This window comes from Callorhinchus milii, unplaced genomic scaffold (genome assembly GCF_018977255.1).
Source record: "Callorhinchus milii isolate IMCB2004 unplaced genomic scaffold, IMCB_Cmil_1.0 Scaffold1, whole genome shotgun sequence".
Classification (NCBI taxonomy): Eukaryota; Metazoa; Chordata; class Chondrichthyes; order Chimaeriformes; family Callorhinchidae; genus Callorhinchus; species Callorhinchus milii.
Window position 1 is genome coordinate 36,485,745 of NW_024704742.1, and position 16,897 is coordinate 36,502,641.

General features: G+C 38.4%; 1 protein-coding gene across 1 annotated transcript in view; it reads right to left on the reverse strand.

Annotated features, from left to right (window-relative positions):
- The window catches only part of wdfy3 (WD repeat and FYVE domain containing 3), a 226,536-nt gene that overhangs the window by 103,973 nt on the left and 105,666 nt on the right, over nucleotides 1–16,897 (reverse strand). The window contains exons 7-13 of the mRNA XM_042340146.1: nucleotides 16,113–16,299; nucleotides 14,107–14,273; nucleotides 12,549–13,016; nucleotides 12,275–12,376; nucleotides 8,833–9,026; nucleotides 7,305–7,762; nucleotides 1,475–1,575 (exon numbers count right to left, since the gene is read on the reverse strand). Coding sequence (XP_042196080.1) covers nucleotides 1,475–1,575; nucleotides 7,305–7,762; nucleotides 8,833–9,026; nucleotides 12,275–12,376; nucleotides 12,549–13,016; nucleotides 14,107–14,273; nucleotides 16,113–16,299 — 1,677 coding nt within the window. The remainder of the gene's footprint in view (nucleotides 1–1,474; nucleotides 1,576–7,304; nucleotides 7,763–8,832; nucleotides 9,027–12,274; nucleotides 12,377–12,548; nucleotides 13,017–14,106; nucleotides 14,274–16,112; nucleotides 16,300–16,897) is intronic.

Consider the following 16,897-nt stretch of genomic DNA (forward strand, 5'->3'; position numbering starts at 1 on the left):
GGCTGTGTTTTCTTCTGAAATGAAGAATGACATCAATGCTACAACTCCTTTAGGTTTCAAGTGTAAGCATTCGAAAGGTGAGAAATCTGGTGACCAACTAGTAACTAACGCATTGGGGTTTGGATGAGGCAAACGCATTTCTATGAGAATGAGTTGGCTCCAAGGTGAGAATCTGGCAAGGAGTTCAGTCGATCCTCTGTGGCAGTCTCGTGGTCTGATACCTGAACCAAACCCGGTCTTCAGTACTCATGTGCACATTTAAAAATGGGCCAGCCAGCCAGCCTAGCTCATGGGCACGATTTGGGGAGACAGACTAGTGGGATGCTTTTCACCAGGGCTCCTGACAATCAAATCCTGCAAGCAAAATTCTTAACAGGTATGGTACTTTTACCTGCACAAGGTCTGGGAAATTCTAGCAAACCCCAGTGTAGCATCAGCTGCATGATGTAGCTGAAGCTTAAACGTAAGCACAAGGTGCTGTGAGGTACATGTTCATGTAAGTGCAGTGCAACCATGAATTTTAATGAATGTCTTACATATAAAATATCAAGTCCCGAGTGGAAAACCTGATTCAAACTTAATACCAAGTTAATGTTTTCATAATTTTATCATATTTATGGAGCACTGCAGCTGTGATAAGTGATGTATAGATTTGGGCATCACAGAATTCACTGAATGCAAAACTCCAGAAATACACAGTATGATCTGTGCTGCACTCAAGACCTGAATTTCACTTGCACAACACAATAACTTTTTTGCACTTTGTACTCTGAATATGATGGATATTATGTGAGTCCCAATATAAAAGATAATTTCTAAATACAATTCACAAGGTCAAAAAATGTCACAAAATGCCTGTGAAGTATTGTGTTGATGAATTATTCAGCAATTATTCTAGAGTGTACAATACTCCTGACCTTTTCTCATGAAATCGTTCAGGTGCAACCTAAACATTATGAAAAGTGCAACTCAAACGATTCAGAAATCAGATTATCAAGCTGATCCTTTATATAAAAATGTCTCTCTCGAACAGGGCAGCATTGGTTGTTCTGGACTCTTAAGTACAGAAGATAAGGTAGACATATCTTCAATAGACATTCAAACTCACTTGTCCTCCAAAAGTCCTGTTCTGTAGATTGGTAAACAAAGTTTTTATTATATTACCAGTGGCAATTCTCTACTCAAAGGACCGACAATGATATTCATTCAAAAATCATGTGCATTCATGTTAGGTATGTTCCTCAATTGGTTAAAACATAACAGCTGGAAAAAACCTGCAGCCCATCCAGCTTTACCTTGCCCACCTAGCTAGAAGAGGACAGCATTGGAAAAAGTTTGTCCATTGGATGGGAACGGGGGGACGAGGACATTTAACAGAGACTCAGCAACCAAACAACGCCACAAACCAAGATAAGGTAGCTCATGATATTACTATTTTGAGGCACGTCAGTATTGTAAGAATTGGATTAAGTACCCCTACTGAGCCAATACCTTTTCCTGGACAGAGCTGGAGTTCCCCAAGGAGAGGGTAGGGAAGTCTCATGCGTCAGGCAAGGAGGAATCTGTTCAGCAAAACTACAGACAAAAACAGCAAACACCATTGGACAAGAATGTTAGAGAACAGAAGTGAGCAAGAAGCTGGTTAGTACAATTACCACTGAAGACTTCTAAGTGATTGAGTCAAAGGAACACAAACAGCAACATGAATCATGCCAGTGCTGTCATAGCGGAAAACACACGGAAGTAGAAAAAACACAAGGGAAGAAATGAACTGAACTCACTGTGAATTTTACAGTTTAAATGATACATGGACATAAGAGGCCCTCACATATTCGAATGGATTTTACAAGTACGCTAAAATAGCTCAGTATTAAAAGAACTACATCTTTCACCATAATAGTTTCCAAGAACCTCAATTTCCTTATATCCAGTTCAGTTTAAAATGCTTTACTACACTTAGCTTGTTTGTATTTTTGCAGCACTACATCACAAGTGAGCATACAAAACAACAGGGGAAGCTCCTTCCTTATAAATCCACTAGGTGAGCACAACTGTATTTACTATTTTTGTTTACCAATACTTTAAACATTGTTGTTCTTGTAAAATCAAATAAATAGGCCAAGTTTAGATCACAGTGCCAAACTGCATTAACTGAGAGAAAGGTTTTTTGTCTATAAATGTCGGATAGTATTTATTACAGGCCAAAATAAATACAACACCCAACATAATAAAGTACTATTCGTCAACAGTAATTTAGGCTTTCCTAAAGGAATATCCATAGAACCACTTTCACTGGAGTTGCCTGGTAAACATGTGATAATCTGCTGTATGAACATATCGCACATATTCTTTCAAAACCTCAATGTATGAACATATTTGACTCTAAATTAATACCAACCCCACGAACCATTGGCAGTTTAGGAATAGCCACCAGGGAGTAAAAAAGCATTCAACGTTGTTCTTGGTGATCTCAAATGGCTAACAGTCCCGGGTATTATTGGAGATAAGTTGAGTCTCAAACCACTGAGTGGCTGCGTTGTATGTTACCTGCACCATATGTTACCTGCACCATAATGTCAAGAAAATTTCAAGTATGTAGTTCATAAGTACACTTCATTTAAGTTGTGATGCATTGAAAACATTTCAGTACATTGAATTACAAAGTGTAAGTAAATACAAACACAGTTTTGTGGCTCAAACCACTTTCACAATAAATAATGTTCTCTACACTGCAAACCATTCTGCTACCATTATTTCTTGGGGCTGTAGTTTCAATTTTTTTCTGTCCCAACAATTCCTATAACCTTTCACAGTTGAGGGTCAGTTTCATTCTAAAGAGATTGTTCATCTACATTCCTTAATGCTTCACAACCCTGTAGGTTACAGAGCGATTTCACCTTTGTTTTGCTGTATGGTTACGTTTTACGTCCCTAATTATAAAACTGACTAAACGTTCCGCAAAATAAGATAATAATAGGATTGCACATAGCAGGGAGCAGAGTTGGGGTGCTGAATCTTCAGAAGGGGTTAGAAACAGCATTAAATGCATCAGGTGATGAGTGACTATATTGTAATGTGCCCAGGACGCTTAATTCCTCTTGTGACAACAATATAAATGAACACTTGGAAAGAGCCAGAACGCATGTCAATTCAAAGGGTACCCATCATAAAACCACACCTTTATATCTAGCAAATCCAAAAAGATGCTGAGAAACTAACCAACTTCCAGGCAAACACCTGGTGAGAAGAATTGGGTCATCAAGGGAACATAATGGACGGAACGACTAATAATAATAATCTTTGCATTTGATATAGCGCCTTATCAAGTCATTGAGATATCTCAAAGCGCCTCACAGAATATATTGCAAAGTGGACTGACTGTGTATTTCTGGGTGAAACGCAGCAGCCAATTGCACACAACAGTGTTCCATTAACAGTCATGGATTGAGTGACCAATTATTTATTTTTGGGGTGGAATTATTACCCCCAGAAAGCGATGCCAATCAACTAAAAAACGGATTCCTACTTATTGCTAGGTAAAAAAAGGTGTGTGGATAAGGAAACTTGCCTAAGGTTAACGAAGAAAGTAAAAACAGATTGAGAGAATCATAGAAATTATAGCAAAGGAGTAAGACAATGAGCCCATCAAGTCGATGCTGACGATACATCCTCTACAAGCTAACTGCTCTAATTCCATTGCCTTGTTCTTTCCACATATTTTCGGTAAGTCAAGCCTCAAGGTTATCAGGCCCTGCAAGGAATAAAGATGCGATTCAGGAAACCTCATCGCAAAGCTCAATCTTAAATCTAAAATGCTTCCTTTTCTTTCAGTCATTCAATAAAGCAAGGAAGCCCTACTGAATTAAAAGAATAGCAAGGCAATATTGTAGATAGCAGCAAGTAAAAGTTTTTTAATTATACACAACACATCCAGCATAAGATGTGGTCTCTAATTACGTGGATTAGCTAAGAATGGCTCATGGGTTTTTATGAATAACAAGGTACTGCACATTGGATAAGGAAACGTGTACACAATAAACAAGTGCCCATCATCAAAGTGAAAGGGGAGGGAGGGAGTCAGAGGGACAATAGCTCTATGTAATGAAGAGTGCTTTTTTTTAGAATTGAACTGGTTTTCATTGGGGAAAATATAATTGAGAATCTAAGTCTTTAAAATGATGGAGGCAATATTGATATAGGCTAATTAACAAAATGTGATTGCAGGACGAGAAGACTTGTGCTGAAAATAAGGCCAGAATTATCTTCCCCCTTCTCAAACTGTGGATGTACGAAGCATGAAAACAATTGATATTATGTGAATTAACTGAGCTCTGAAAAATGCTAAATAAATAGATAAATAACCATTTAAGTACCGGCTTGTGCTGCATTGACGATGGTCACCCATGATACTCTTTGAGAGGTTCCAGCATTGTAAAGCACAACAAAAATCAGGAGTTTCTTTCGTTTTGCAAGTACAAGGTTAAGCCCAATGCTCTAAATATTTCACCAAATACAATGTCCACTGCTCTACTGTGATTAGTAATGAATCATCTATGGGGTGGATGTGGTCAGAAGTGAATAATAATAAGAAAATTATTATTATAATCTGTCTTATATGATTAGATTGATATTTTAAGAGCTTTGTAGAACTGTCTTTTATGCCTGGAGAGAAATATCACACAGCTTTACATTTTTTGAAGCATTGCCTATGATTGATTACTTCGCTCAGGAAATTAAATTGGTCAAAGCAGAGCCAACAACTGGACAGGTATCGTGTGATTTGTGAAGGGAACAGAATTGTTGGGACAAAAATAAACCTTCTCATTCCATATTTTCCACGTTTTGTAAACTTGATTTGATGGTTTCTGATTATAAAGGACAAACCTCTGATATCTCTCATTCCAAAGAATTTGATTAAAAATCCTCAATCATTCTAAAATGAAATATTTCTTTGGATAAAAATAAGAATGAGATACTAATCCTTGCATTTAATATAGGCCCTTATCGTGTCAAAATGTCTCAAAGCACTAACAAAAGAAAAGCTGAGAGGTTAGTCTCCTGCCAAGTTAACATGCCAAGCCACTGTAGAAACAGACTATTGGTGCTGAGTGAAATCCCCTCAAAGAGGAATCCGTATGGCAGATACTACAAAGGATGGAATGAGGGATATTTCTCATCTTGACACTACCAAAGCAGCTCGATATGTTCCAAGGTTTGTAATCTTCTTGATGAATGCCACTGTACAACTACGGTGCCCTAGTTCACAGTTAAAGCCACAAAGACGAGGTTTCAACTCTTTTTCCTCTCATTCTGGTCACAGTTCTGTCGCTTGGGTCAATTGGTAACATTCTTGTCACCGGGTCAAAAGGACTATGTGGCCCCACATCAGGACTTTGATCTCATAGTCTAAGCCAGGGTGGTCCAACCTTTTGGCTGCTGAGGGCTAGATGTCCTATTTCGGAAATGTCCGTGGGCCGCATTAGCAATAATTTTGCGTTTCCCTTCCAGAAACATAACATCTACGGCTTATGGAAGGAGCAGGTGGGCCAGATGAAATGGAGGGAGGAGGGGTGGACCACCCTGGCTAAGATGACATTCCAGTGCAATATTAAGAGAGCTACACCATCAGAGATGTGGTCCTTTGATTAGAAGCAACATCAGTGTCCACTTTTCCTGTTCAAGTGGATGACACAATTAAAAATTCCGTGACACGATTCAAAAAAAGGGAAAATTGGCGCTCCTGCCAATAATCTTGATGGTAAGTTGTTCAGTCATTTCATGGTTGTTTGTGGGACACTGCTGGGTTTAAATTGACTGTTGAATTTGCTGACACATACACAGTCACTACACTTTACAACAATCTATGTGAAGTTCTTTCAAACATTTCAGCAACAATAAATTTCAACTTCAACTGCAAGATTATTATTATAATATTGTGATCTAGACGTACGATCAGAATTTAAGTATAGGACTTCTAGCTGACAGAAGCTTTATTTAACAGAGATCTCCTAAGAGCACAATATAATACTCTACACTCAGCTCAAAAAGCCATTGAAAGGACATTAAGTTTATTGTCCCAAATCAGCAAAATGAATTTTTACAGATAATAGTCCTTTCCCAAAGCCAATAGCTCCCCTAATGCACAAGCCATTTGTTATCACAACTGGTTGAGGGCATTTAAACCGGAAACCATTCAACTGTTCAAAATTGCTAGTCTACTGGGGAAGGAAGAAAAAGAAATATTAAACTGGAGAAAAATACTTTGGGAGGAAAACTAAACTGCCAATAGTTATCCACCAAAATTGGGAGTGGAAGTGGTAGAAATTTAACAAGTAACCACTAAAGTCTTTAAAAGAAGTCACACACATACACACACTGGACAAAACAATGGTATGCATCTGTGTGTATGTATAAAGGAGTCATAATGTTTTTGAAATGTGCTTAGGTTGCATGTATGATTTAATAAAGTCTAATTTGCAGGTTTGTGAAGGTTTTGATAATCTCAAAATTTGCGGGTAGGTAGTCTATTCACAAGCTGATCCAGACTCCGATCTGATTGACAACTTCTGTAAAACCAGATGACAGGGAATGGATGCTCCTAGCATGTGACAGAGACCTGGTCTCTGAGTAGCAACCAGGTCCTATTGAGTCACATCTGGTTACATGTAAAATTCACCAGTCAAACCTGTTCAAGCAACCACCTCTATTCAGCAGCTACCCCTTGTTAACAACCACCCTGGAACTGCCCTGGACAGTCAGTTCTCACACCAACAAACCCTTAATCAGAGGTTACCCTTATATTAAAGACCACGTTGGCCCAATTCCCTGGGTAATTGTTGAAGATGGATTTGAATGTATTTTCAAATCATTTACAAATGCTGCAAATTCGACCCCATTAATTAAGGCAATGCAACATTCAGGAAAAGTAGATCCTACTCCAGTGATATCCAATGGTTGGCAAACATTAGCATTCTGCCACTAAATAAATTGCTACACCGGACTAAAACAAATAATCAAGTCACTAGTTTACTATAAAAGCTATAACGAGACTTAACTATATTACTACGTTGAATCATAGAATCATACTGCACAGAAAGAGACCATTCGGCCCATTGAGTCTGTGCTAGTTCTTTGGAAGAGCTATCCAAATCAATCCTACTCACCCGCTCTTTCCCCATAGCCCTGAAACTTGTTCTCCCTAGTATCATGCAATATCTCTTAAACAATCTGCTGTAATAAAAATAGTTTTGACTCAGACGTTAAACAGTTGAAATCAAAATAGTTGAATGGGTACAGTATCCTACCTGTCAAAAGAGTCCGTGGCCATTTTGTAGAGGCAACAAAAAAGTTTACTACAGTGTTTCAGCGTGGGATTGACCGATTCTAACAATGCCACATCATCTTCAAGCAGTCTCTGAAATGGTTGGACGTTTGAGGGGCATTCAGAAGCCAGACCAATTTGTCGAAGATTTGAGAAGCAACCAAGCAAACGCACAGCGTCTGCAAGTTTTTCATACTGAATCTCAGTCTTGAAGAAATGGGAATTGGCAGGTTCATAACGCATTGCTGCGGTCAACGTGCAAATGACTGTGTGCACCAATTCAGAGACTTGGTTTGTGTTCACCTTTTCCCACACCCCTCTGGGCACACAAATCAAAGATCCTTCCATGGCAACCAAAAGGGATGTGACGTATACAAATCCTCCCACTTTTCGGAACACAGTTCGTGTGCGATGACTTTCTCTTAACACAGTTAGGAGAGCCTGCAGAGACAATTTACATTTTAACACAATAAAAATGTTTTACATGTATGTAACATTGTTATATTATACAAATACACTCTATAATATAATATAAACAGCGCTTTGGGACATCTTGAAGATGTGATATGACACTATATCAAATGCAAGGATTATTATTATTATGATGGGGCTGAATTAAATCTGCTCTGTGGTAGTCTCGGTCATCTGGTTCCTGAGCCAGTTGGATCCACAGTACTCTAGGATACTACTGATAATAGACCAGCAAGTGTCGCTTTTTTATTGGGTTTTGGAGAGGCAGAACGATCGATCACTAGGTTGTATTAACCCTGTAAGTCAAAGCAGGGTAAGATGGTGCTAGCTGAACAAGTAGCAGGAAGCTTGCCAGACAGTGCTTTCAATAACAAACTATGTGGTTTTAGTTGGCTAACCCCAGCGACTCCCCAATGTACACTCTAGGGTCCCAAACCTCGACTAACCTGTGCCTAATACTCTCCGGAACTAAGTAAGCAGGATGCATCCCACTGGGGAGAGAGGGCACAATTAATTTCAGATACAGGAGCTTCCATGTTTAGGTGACATGTATGGAACTCTCAGTCTGGGTTGGATGGTGATGGGTTTCCATGTATGGAGACACCCAGCTGACCCCCAAATCTGGAATCTGGTCATTAAATGGTTGCACAAAATTTTGCTATTTTGACTCAAAATTAATTGAAAGACAAATTTTAGCAACCCAGTGCTGACTGTAAAGATAAGAGGGTCTCAGATCTGAACAGCAGTAACTTACAATGATACTAAGGCATGCCCATTGTTAGTAAGTTGGTAGATGCAGCATCGCTTCTCAATTAATGGAGAGAAACAACTACCAAAAGTGAGTCATGTCCCCCAGAAATGAACTTCTTCACATTCAATCAAATGCACGGAGGTGGTCACGGAGAGCTCGTAGGCAGAATGTCCCACCTTTTCGTTGAAGAAAGAATGCTGGCAGTGAATAATGAGTGGGAAGGGAGAGGGTCAAGAGTTTCAAAGGAAAAAGTAGTGGAAAACAATAAATAAATAGTTCTATCCCTTACCCGTAGAATATCTGTTTTGAGTTGCAGTTCTGTGGACGGGGCTGAGTGCATCAGTCCAAGCAGTGTACCCATATCGTCATCGCCACTGGGGGACAGGACCAGCTGCTGGATGATCATCAGTGCATGTTCTCGACACTGTGGATACTTCACTATGTTATGTACACATCGTGCTCCTCCAAACTCCCGGAAAACACCTTATTCAAAAAGAAAAGTTGGACTCAAGTCATTTCAAACCAAGTGCTACATTTCTCACAAGCTTTACATGTTCCACTTCAAGTACTACCTCTGCACATGTTCTCCTAACTGATTACAGCATGGTATTGCCAGACCCTGTGGCCAGGTCTCCTGCTGGCCCTCTGCTTTTGCAGGAATGGCAGAGAAACAAAATGGATCCACAAAATAGATCAAAACCGGATTCTAAATTGGTCTGAGGTGTAGGTCACACATTGCCCATGTGACTGTTTCAACTGCTACATTTTACAGAGTAGATCACAATGAAAAATTGCTGACTAAATCTTTTTTTGTTTGGAGGAGAGAAGCCACCAATCCCCCAAATAAAGTTGGTGGTTCATTTCATGGGTGTGTGTGGACCCTGCTGTGCACAAATTGGCTGCCGCAATCACCCACAAAATACAGCCACTCAGAAGAGATGCAATTGCTATTGATGAAATCAAACCAAAGTGTTTTTTTTCAGTTTGCAAAAGGTGCACTCAAAGTTCTCTGTTTAGCAGGTCAAAGATGCTGAAACCTACAAAATACACAGTCACTACACTTCACAGTAAATCCTCTGAAGCACTTTGGGGATGTCTTTCTCATGTGAGGCGCTATATCAAATGCAAGGATTATTATTATTATTATTATTATTATTATTATTATTATTATTATTATGCTGGTGTTTTCACAACTAGTTGGATTTTGATAATCTCTAAAGATCAGTAGACAGTGTAGATAGACCAGCGGGACCAAGCAAGGACCCGCTGACCTATTCGTGATAATTGGAGTATCTGTCAATCAGTATGTCACAGCTATCTTTCTGACTAAGGTGCAATAAAAAGAATCCCACAATCTCCTGTCGAGGAAATCAAGGCAGTTTCGATACTGAAAATACCATAAGTTCAACCAATGCTGAAGTCTTGTGAGCACTAGTTTATATTGCTCGGTTTTGCAGGACTGTTTGTTCAATTTTGGAGATAATCTCAATTTGCAGTTTATTTAAGTCAGTCCTAAAAATATATATTGTAGGTTGGTAACGGGCATGGTAGAGGAGTTGTTGGATATACTTAAAAGAAGTGAGTGATCAGGAAGAAATAAAATGAGGGATGGGTATTAATTCAAATTGATTGTAGCAGATAATTTTAATGCAGTATTTGCCATAAAGGAAACTGACATTACAGAACAACTTTAACAATTTTAACACCAGACAGGTTATTTATCTTATAAAGGGACAAGGGATTTAAAAACCTGCTAGTGTGATTATTAAACATTGGGCTCATTGTTGAGTCCATGGATTCAGCACTTTCTTTAAATCACAAATTTATTTCAAGAGTGTGAAATACTTTAGCTTTCAAAATCTACAGTTCCATTAGTGTTAAACAAAGCATAGGAATTGTAAAAGTGGTACTAAATATGTACTACCGACAGCCAATTATTGATGAACTTTATAGTACAGCTTCTTCCAATAAAAAGTAATGGGTCCCTGTGATGGGATCCAAGGTGGATTGTTATGAATTATGAGAAATGTATCTTACACAACCTTGGACCAGCTTTTTTGCTCATGACAGCCCCACAAATACACAAATCATCCCCATTATAATGCAGTCGCCAGAGTCCAATATCTTAGATGCCATGCTACCAATGAAGTGTGAAAAAAGGTCAACCTCTGAAGTTATCCTGCATTTCCTGTACACTGCATTCGTGTGCTATGTGCATTAAGTGCCATAAACATCCTTCCCTTAGAAAGTCAAATTACGAATGCTTCCTGCGCAAGTGCAACATTCAGGAAATGACGATTTCTTTCCTGCACATAGGGTGCAACATCCATGTCACATTTCCTGTACAGTCATGTATAGGAAGCAATTCTTTGTCTGCTCTCTTACAGAGTTGTGTTTAAATGCAAATTAAACTATTAATAAGAAGAGCACATTTTAATAAGATAGTCTGATCATTCAATTTATAAGTATCTGCTCAGCTAATTAAAGGCATCATCTGGAATTTTTTTTTCTTCTTAACATTTTCTAAGGAAACTTGGATCATAGATGTGAAGGTGGAAGTTAAGCAAGGATAGGATTAGGCTCAGCTCTGATGGTCCACATGGTTGAACAGGTTATTGGCACTCTCTGTCTAAAATAAAGAAGTTTCTTGGGCTGCTTGCTCTAGGGAACCCCAGTGCAGAATAAAGTAGTATCTTCAGAAGGATAGAGAAGCAAAACAAAAAATATAGAACATAAACAGTGATTCCTTCACCTCTCCAACAGCCAATAAAATAGGCAATATATTGTAAATATTTCCCAAAATATTCTGCAAGTTATGATCAACTTTTGATACAAAATTTGATAAAGCATTCTAAAATTTCTGAAATGAAATGAAGGCTGTTGCTTGTAAAAATATGAGCAAATATAAACTCGGGGGATTGATCGTAGCGACTTCAGTTTCATCACACCAACTATGATAAAAATCGAAAGGATGCTTGAACGTCTGTGGTGAATAAATTAGTGAACAGAATTTGAGAGATTGACAGGTTGCAGTGTATAAATATTGTTTACATTGATTAGGGGAGGTTAACCTTTGCCCTTTATTTCCCATTTTGTATCACTGAACACTACCAAACCTTAGCACTATTGTGGTGAACAGGGTTTTTGACACATGAAATAAATGGGCCACACAAACTCAATCTAACATTTGTTCATATCACGTCTAGATGAAAATTTTTGAAGGTCATAATTAATAGCACTCTGGCCAAACCCTTGATTGTACACAACAGACAAGTAAGTGACAGAAAAGGTCCATTTTTCAAAGGAGGCAGATACACTCAAATGTACAGCAGGCTGCAGATCAACACAGTTGTGAGATTATTAGGCAAACAAAAAAAATGTACATTCTTCCAGATACAATTTAGTATTTAAAGGTTTTGCTCCAATGTGGAGTAAAAATGTTCTTGTGCAAACAGTAGTTCGATATTCATTAGCCACTCCAAGTCACTACTGTCAGCTGAGTATTAACATGATGGAATAATTTGTGAGCATGAAGCTGCACAACAGTTTGCTTAAACAATCTGAATTCCTTTGAAAATGCACAAGGTCAAACTTACACGTTTCATATTTGAAGCTTCCAAGTATTATTCTCTTCTAAAAAAAAAGCAAATGGCCTTCAAAGACATTCTCTCTGTATTACTATCAGTAACTATTAGTTACCATTACAACTCATTAGCAGTACCCCAATTTACCTGCATTTGTGTTTGATCCTTGCAGCAGTACTGTCAAAGTCTCCATCACCAGCAAGGCCAACTGCTTCCGATCGTCCATTGAGACATTCCCTTTTGATTCCACTATAAAACAAATTCAATTCCTCAGAAAAATAATACTTCAAGATTCCGATTAGTTGGAATTCCTCAAATAAATATTGTTACTATACTGTACTTGGTGTTTACATAACAAATCTCATAGTCTCCAGTTTACATACAAAAAAAACGGTGAAAGAAAAGGAAGATATAAACTTACCTGAATCGTTGAAGCTTTGAGTGGGGTCTTTTAACAGAGCAGCATATTTGTGCAAAAGGTTCACCATCACCTCGAGCAACCCGACCTCCCGAAATACATCCCTGAAGATAGGATCATGGCGTGAAAATTTCAAAAGTGTTTTCATCGCAGTGATGCTGCATTGGTAAGAGGTGCTGGCCTTCAACGAGATGCTGACGCTTATGAGTTCTTTGCATGGGATATAGTTCAAACTGAAGATAATAAATTCCAGCATTTCAAAGTACTTGGACTGCACCTCTGGTACTTTGGAAATCTTCTCAGCAAATTGTGAAAGAGTGTGCTGAGACTCCAGGATAAAGTAATTGGCATTGTCTGCTATGTAAAGGTTTGAGATGGCATCCAAAATCATTCCAGCGAGATGGCTGGATCTTACTTTTAAGAAGGCAGTCTGAAGAACAGAAAAGGCTTGGATGTTTTTTATTGTGTGTCCTGGTTTAAGAAAAGAGATGACATGACTGGTTACGATTTTCCAAAAATACATTTTACGTAACTTCGAACACTTAACGTTTATTCAACAAGGAAAACATTTGAATTGTTTTGTGATACACTAAAGGAAAAACAGATTTAGATGCTAACACCTTTTCACCATACAGTTAAGTAGTAATACATTTCCTTGCAAAGTTTTATTTGCCGTCAACTTTGATAGGGTAACCGAAATGCCACATAAATTCCTCTGCCAATATTGGCCACTAGGTTTTATATAACACTTTAAAATTGACACTTCTATTCCAACCCTTTTAATAAATCAATAAAATTTATCCGCTGTTATCTATCTTCAATTGCCAAGTGCTCTTGATTTACCAAAGTACTCTAAAAATTGCATAACTGCTGCACGCTTCCTTTACTCTCCTGCAATAACAGTCCAGGAAAAACTGCTGCGTCTTGACTACTCTATCGAAATCTCATAATTTTCAATATTTGTATGGTAATAAGTCTTTTCATACTCATGCTTCCATTGTAGATGAATGCTTTGAAGTCCCTCACTCTATTAATGTACTTAAGTACCGAAGACATGCATTCTTGTCTTTCATTTGCCTTTGATGTTAGATTTAGAGTGAAGTGTGTACCAGTTGGCATTTATAATAATAATAATCTATTATAATAATTATTATTATATAATTATTATAATTATTATAATATTATACAGTCTGTAGAGCTAACAATTAGGCTTAAAAGGAAAATTCTAACAGGTTCTTCGTATTATCTGCAAAGAATATTTACTGTAAGGCATACACAACCCATGTTTAAGTCGAATGTTTTCCTCACGGGAAAAAATGCTCTATTTAAAGTCCGTCTTCATGAGCGAATTGTTTGGCAAACTTTTAAGTTTAAAGATAGAGCAGCCAAAGAAGCTGCGCGTCATTTATCACCTTAACATCATACAAAGGACAGAATACATTTGCCAAGATTTAAGCTATGTTGTGTCACATTTATAAGCAAACAAAGACAAGGTTTGCCAAGATTCCCAACGAAGAGTATGGCCTTTAAAGCATTGCCAATAACCAACTGGTAGCATCACCTTTGCCACAAGGTTGTGGTACTACAAATCCCGGTAGCAGGAAAGGTGCTCCACTAGTAACACCAGCAGGTCTCAGTTCATTTATCCCGTAGGTTGTCAGTGAGGTCACCAACTGAACCAAGTCTTTCAGTGCCTCTTTGGCATCAGGCTCCTTCATTAGCTCCAACCTAAAATACACATATGGAAATGTTAACAAAATTGCAACACCCTGTATACGTGGTTGATATTCTTTCCACCACCACCACACCACCCCCCACCACAATTCTGCAATGGTTTACATACAACAACAAATTGCATTTATATAGAGCCTTTCATTTCGGGAGGCAATCCCAAGACGTTGAAAGTGGTAAAGAATATAGATATAGCAGTGATTGTATATTTTGCTTAAAAGAATATAATAATTGAATGAGTCTCTTGGTATAATTGTATATGACAGTGTCTGGTTCAAAATCATTGCCATTCTTGGTTCCTCCTCTCTGGTCTCAAGAACACTCCGTGGAGCATGTATGTGTGAGCAACCAGCCGCCTAGGGCTCCTGCTATCCCTCTGTGTGACCAATTACAGAGAGGTGCACAACAAGCACAGGCTGATTCCTTCTCTGGGTAAGTTTCAACCGCCTCTCCAATATTTGTTACCTTCCCATAATAGCAATGGGCTGAGATCAGTTCTGTGTGTGTGAAGGATCACACAATAGCACTGCGCTTCCACGAACAAAATCTTTGTTAAATGACACCAACCCCAACCTCCCCCTTTCATCTTCCCTCATCCCTTCATTTCCTCAGTTACACACCTTTTGCACTCTGGAGAATCCAGGGCAGGAAAAGGGCTCTCAGTGTTCCGGTATTGCTGCAGAGAGGATTTTCACTGTGATTTTTCCTAACCACCCCTGTACAGAAGAGCCTTTGCCCATTGCTTCCTCTCTGCAATCGCATCAGAGATCAGGAACTCAGCAGAGCTAGGCATGTAGGGCAAAAACCTCCATCTCTCTAATCCATGTCATAACTCATTTAGTGTTTAAAAATCTGCTACACGGGAATGAACCAATGCAGTTCCTGGGGCTCCAAATGAAACTCCTTCATGAATTAGGAGTTAGAAAGAATATGGTAAGTCTGTACAAACAAGAGATTCAAACATCTAGTGAAAACACAACTATGCCAGCTATGAGGAAAGAAATGGCAACCTTACAGCTGTGTTTCATTCCATAGAATAATTTAATGTCATTAAAAGGAGCTAAATAAAAAAATGTACATGATCAGAAAGATATTCACCTTGTGATGGTATTCAAAATAATTAATTAAAGTATGTATAGGTAAAATTAAGGTGCAGTCCATTCCAGAGATCTTGCTGAATCAATGTTGAGTAGAAGTGTAATGGATGTTGGAAGACAAACAATTGCCTTCCACAAAACAAGGTGCAGTATTCATGGTTTCCACTAGATCACACTATTGCTTTTAAATAGGGGTAATTTTTTTGCACTGTTCCAATGGATAAATTACATTGTATGGAACAGGGGAATGTTCTGCACTTGACCGTAAGCAACATCTGATTTTATCTGAACTGATCTAATGAGAGCCTGTCCTGTAATGTTGGGACACACGATTATCATTCAGCCTTTAGCTTTACAACTTGGCTCGAGTCACCACAATCCTGTCTGGTTTTAATTGGAATATACATTAAACATGTCAACACTAAGAAAGAAAAACACAAATTACAAACCAAATTGTTGAAATTAACTACAGTAATTGCCCTTCTCATAGTATGGCACACATACTCCCACAGAGTTCAATTACAATTCAAATCTTATCCTTCCCTCTAGTTTATCCCACAACTACTGCACATAATAATCTTTACAAACTCAATGCCACACGTTTAAGTGAATATCTGACTACAGTAATTGTCCTGTGCAACTGTACAAAGACTTTACCGGTGAGTCAAATGCACAGGCCTTACTAAAAAGATACAACTGAATGCAAACAAAAGAATCCAAACAAAATCCATGTACTTACTTAAGCAGAAGATCACAAAGGAACTGGTAACCTTGACAGCACCTAAAATCATCCAAGAGCACTTGCGACACGTCGCTGGAGTCCTTGAGAAAGCAGGAAAGTCCTGCAAACATCTCAACAATCTCCAGGGGCAATAGGTCATCTGACTGCTGCATGTTCTGGATACAAGTAGCCACGCATTCTTTATCTACATGGAACATATAAGTACAAACAAATTGGAACGTTTTCCCAATCTCCCCTATAGATCCAGTAAGATTAACATTTACTGTCCCAATAAATGTTCTTTCTTTCCATTGTTCTTAAAACACAATTTGTTTTTATAGGCAACACATTTGACTTTAAAACTCCACTAGTCTCCTCGTATTCGATCTAGCGCCTTATCACATTGAAGAATCTCAAGTGCTTCAGAGTTTTACTATAAAGTGTTGGCACTACATTTGTAGTTGGAAAACACAGCAATGTCCCACAAACAGCCATGTGGCACATGACTAATTTTCTCTCTCTCTGGATACCGGGAGAAATTCCCCTCTCTCTTCAAATCATTTTCCATTGGGTTTTTTAAAGTCCATCTGAACAGGCAGAGGGGACCTCAGTTTCAAGTCCATCCAAAGGATAGCAACTCTGGCAAAGCATTGCTTCCCAGCACTGCACTGGAGATGTGAACTTTGATAGGCTAAATAGCCTTTTCTCATCCGCTACTTTTTCAGAATGCTAGAGGTAAAATGGATCAATAAAGATGGCCTTTCCACATTCTGCACATACATACTTCTCGTAATTTGTCAACT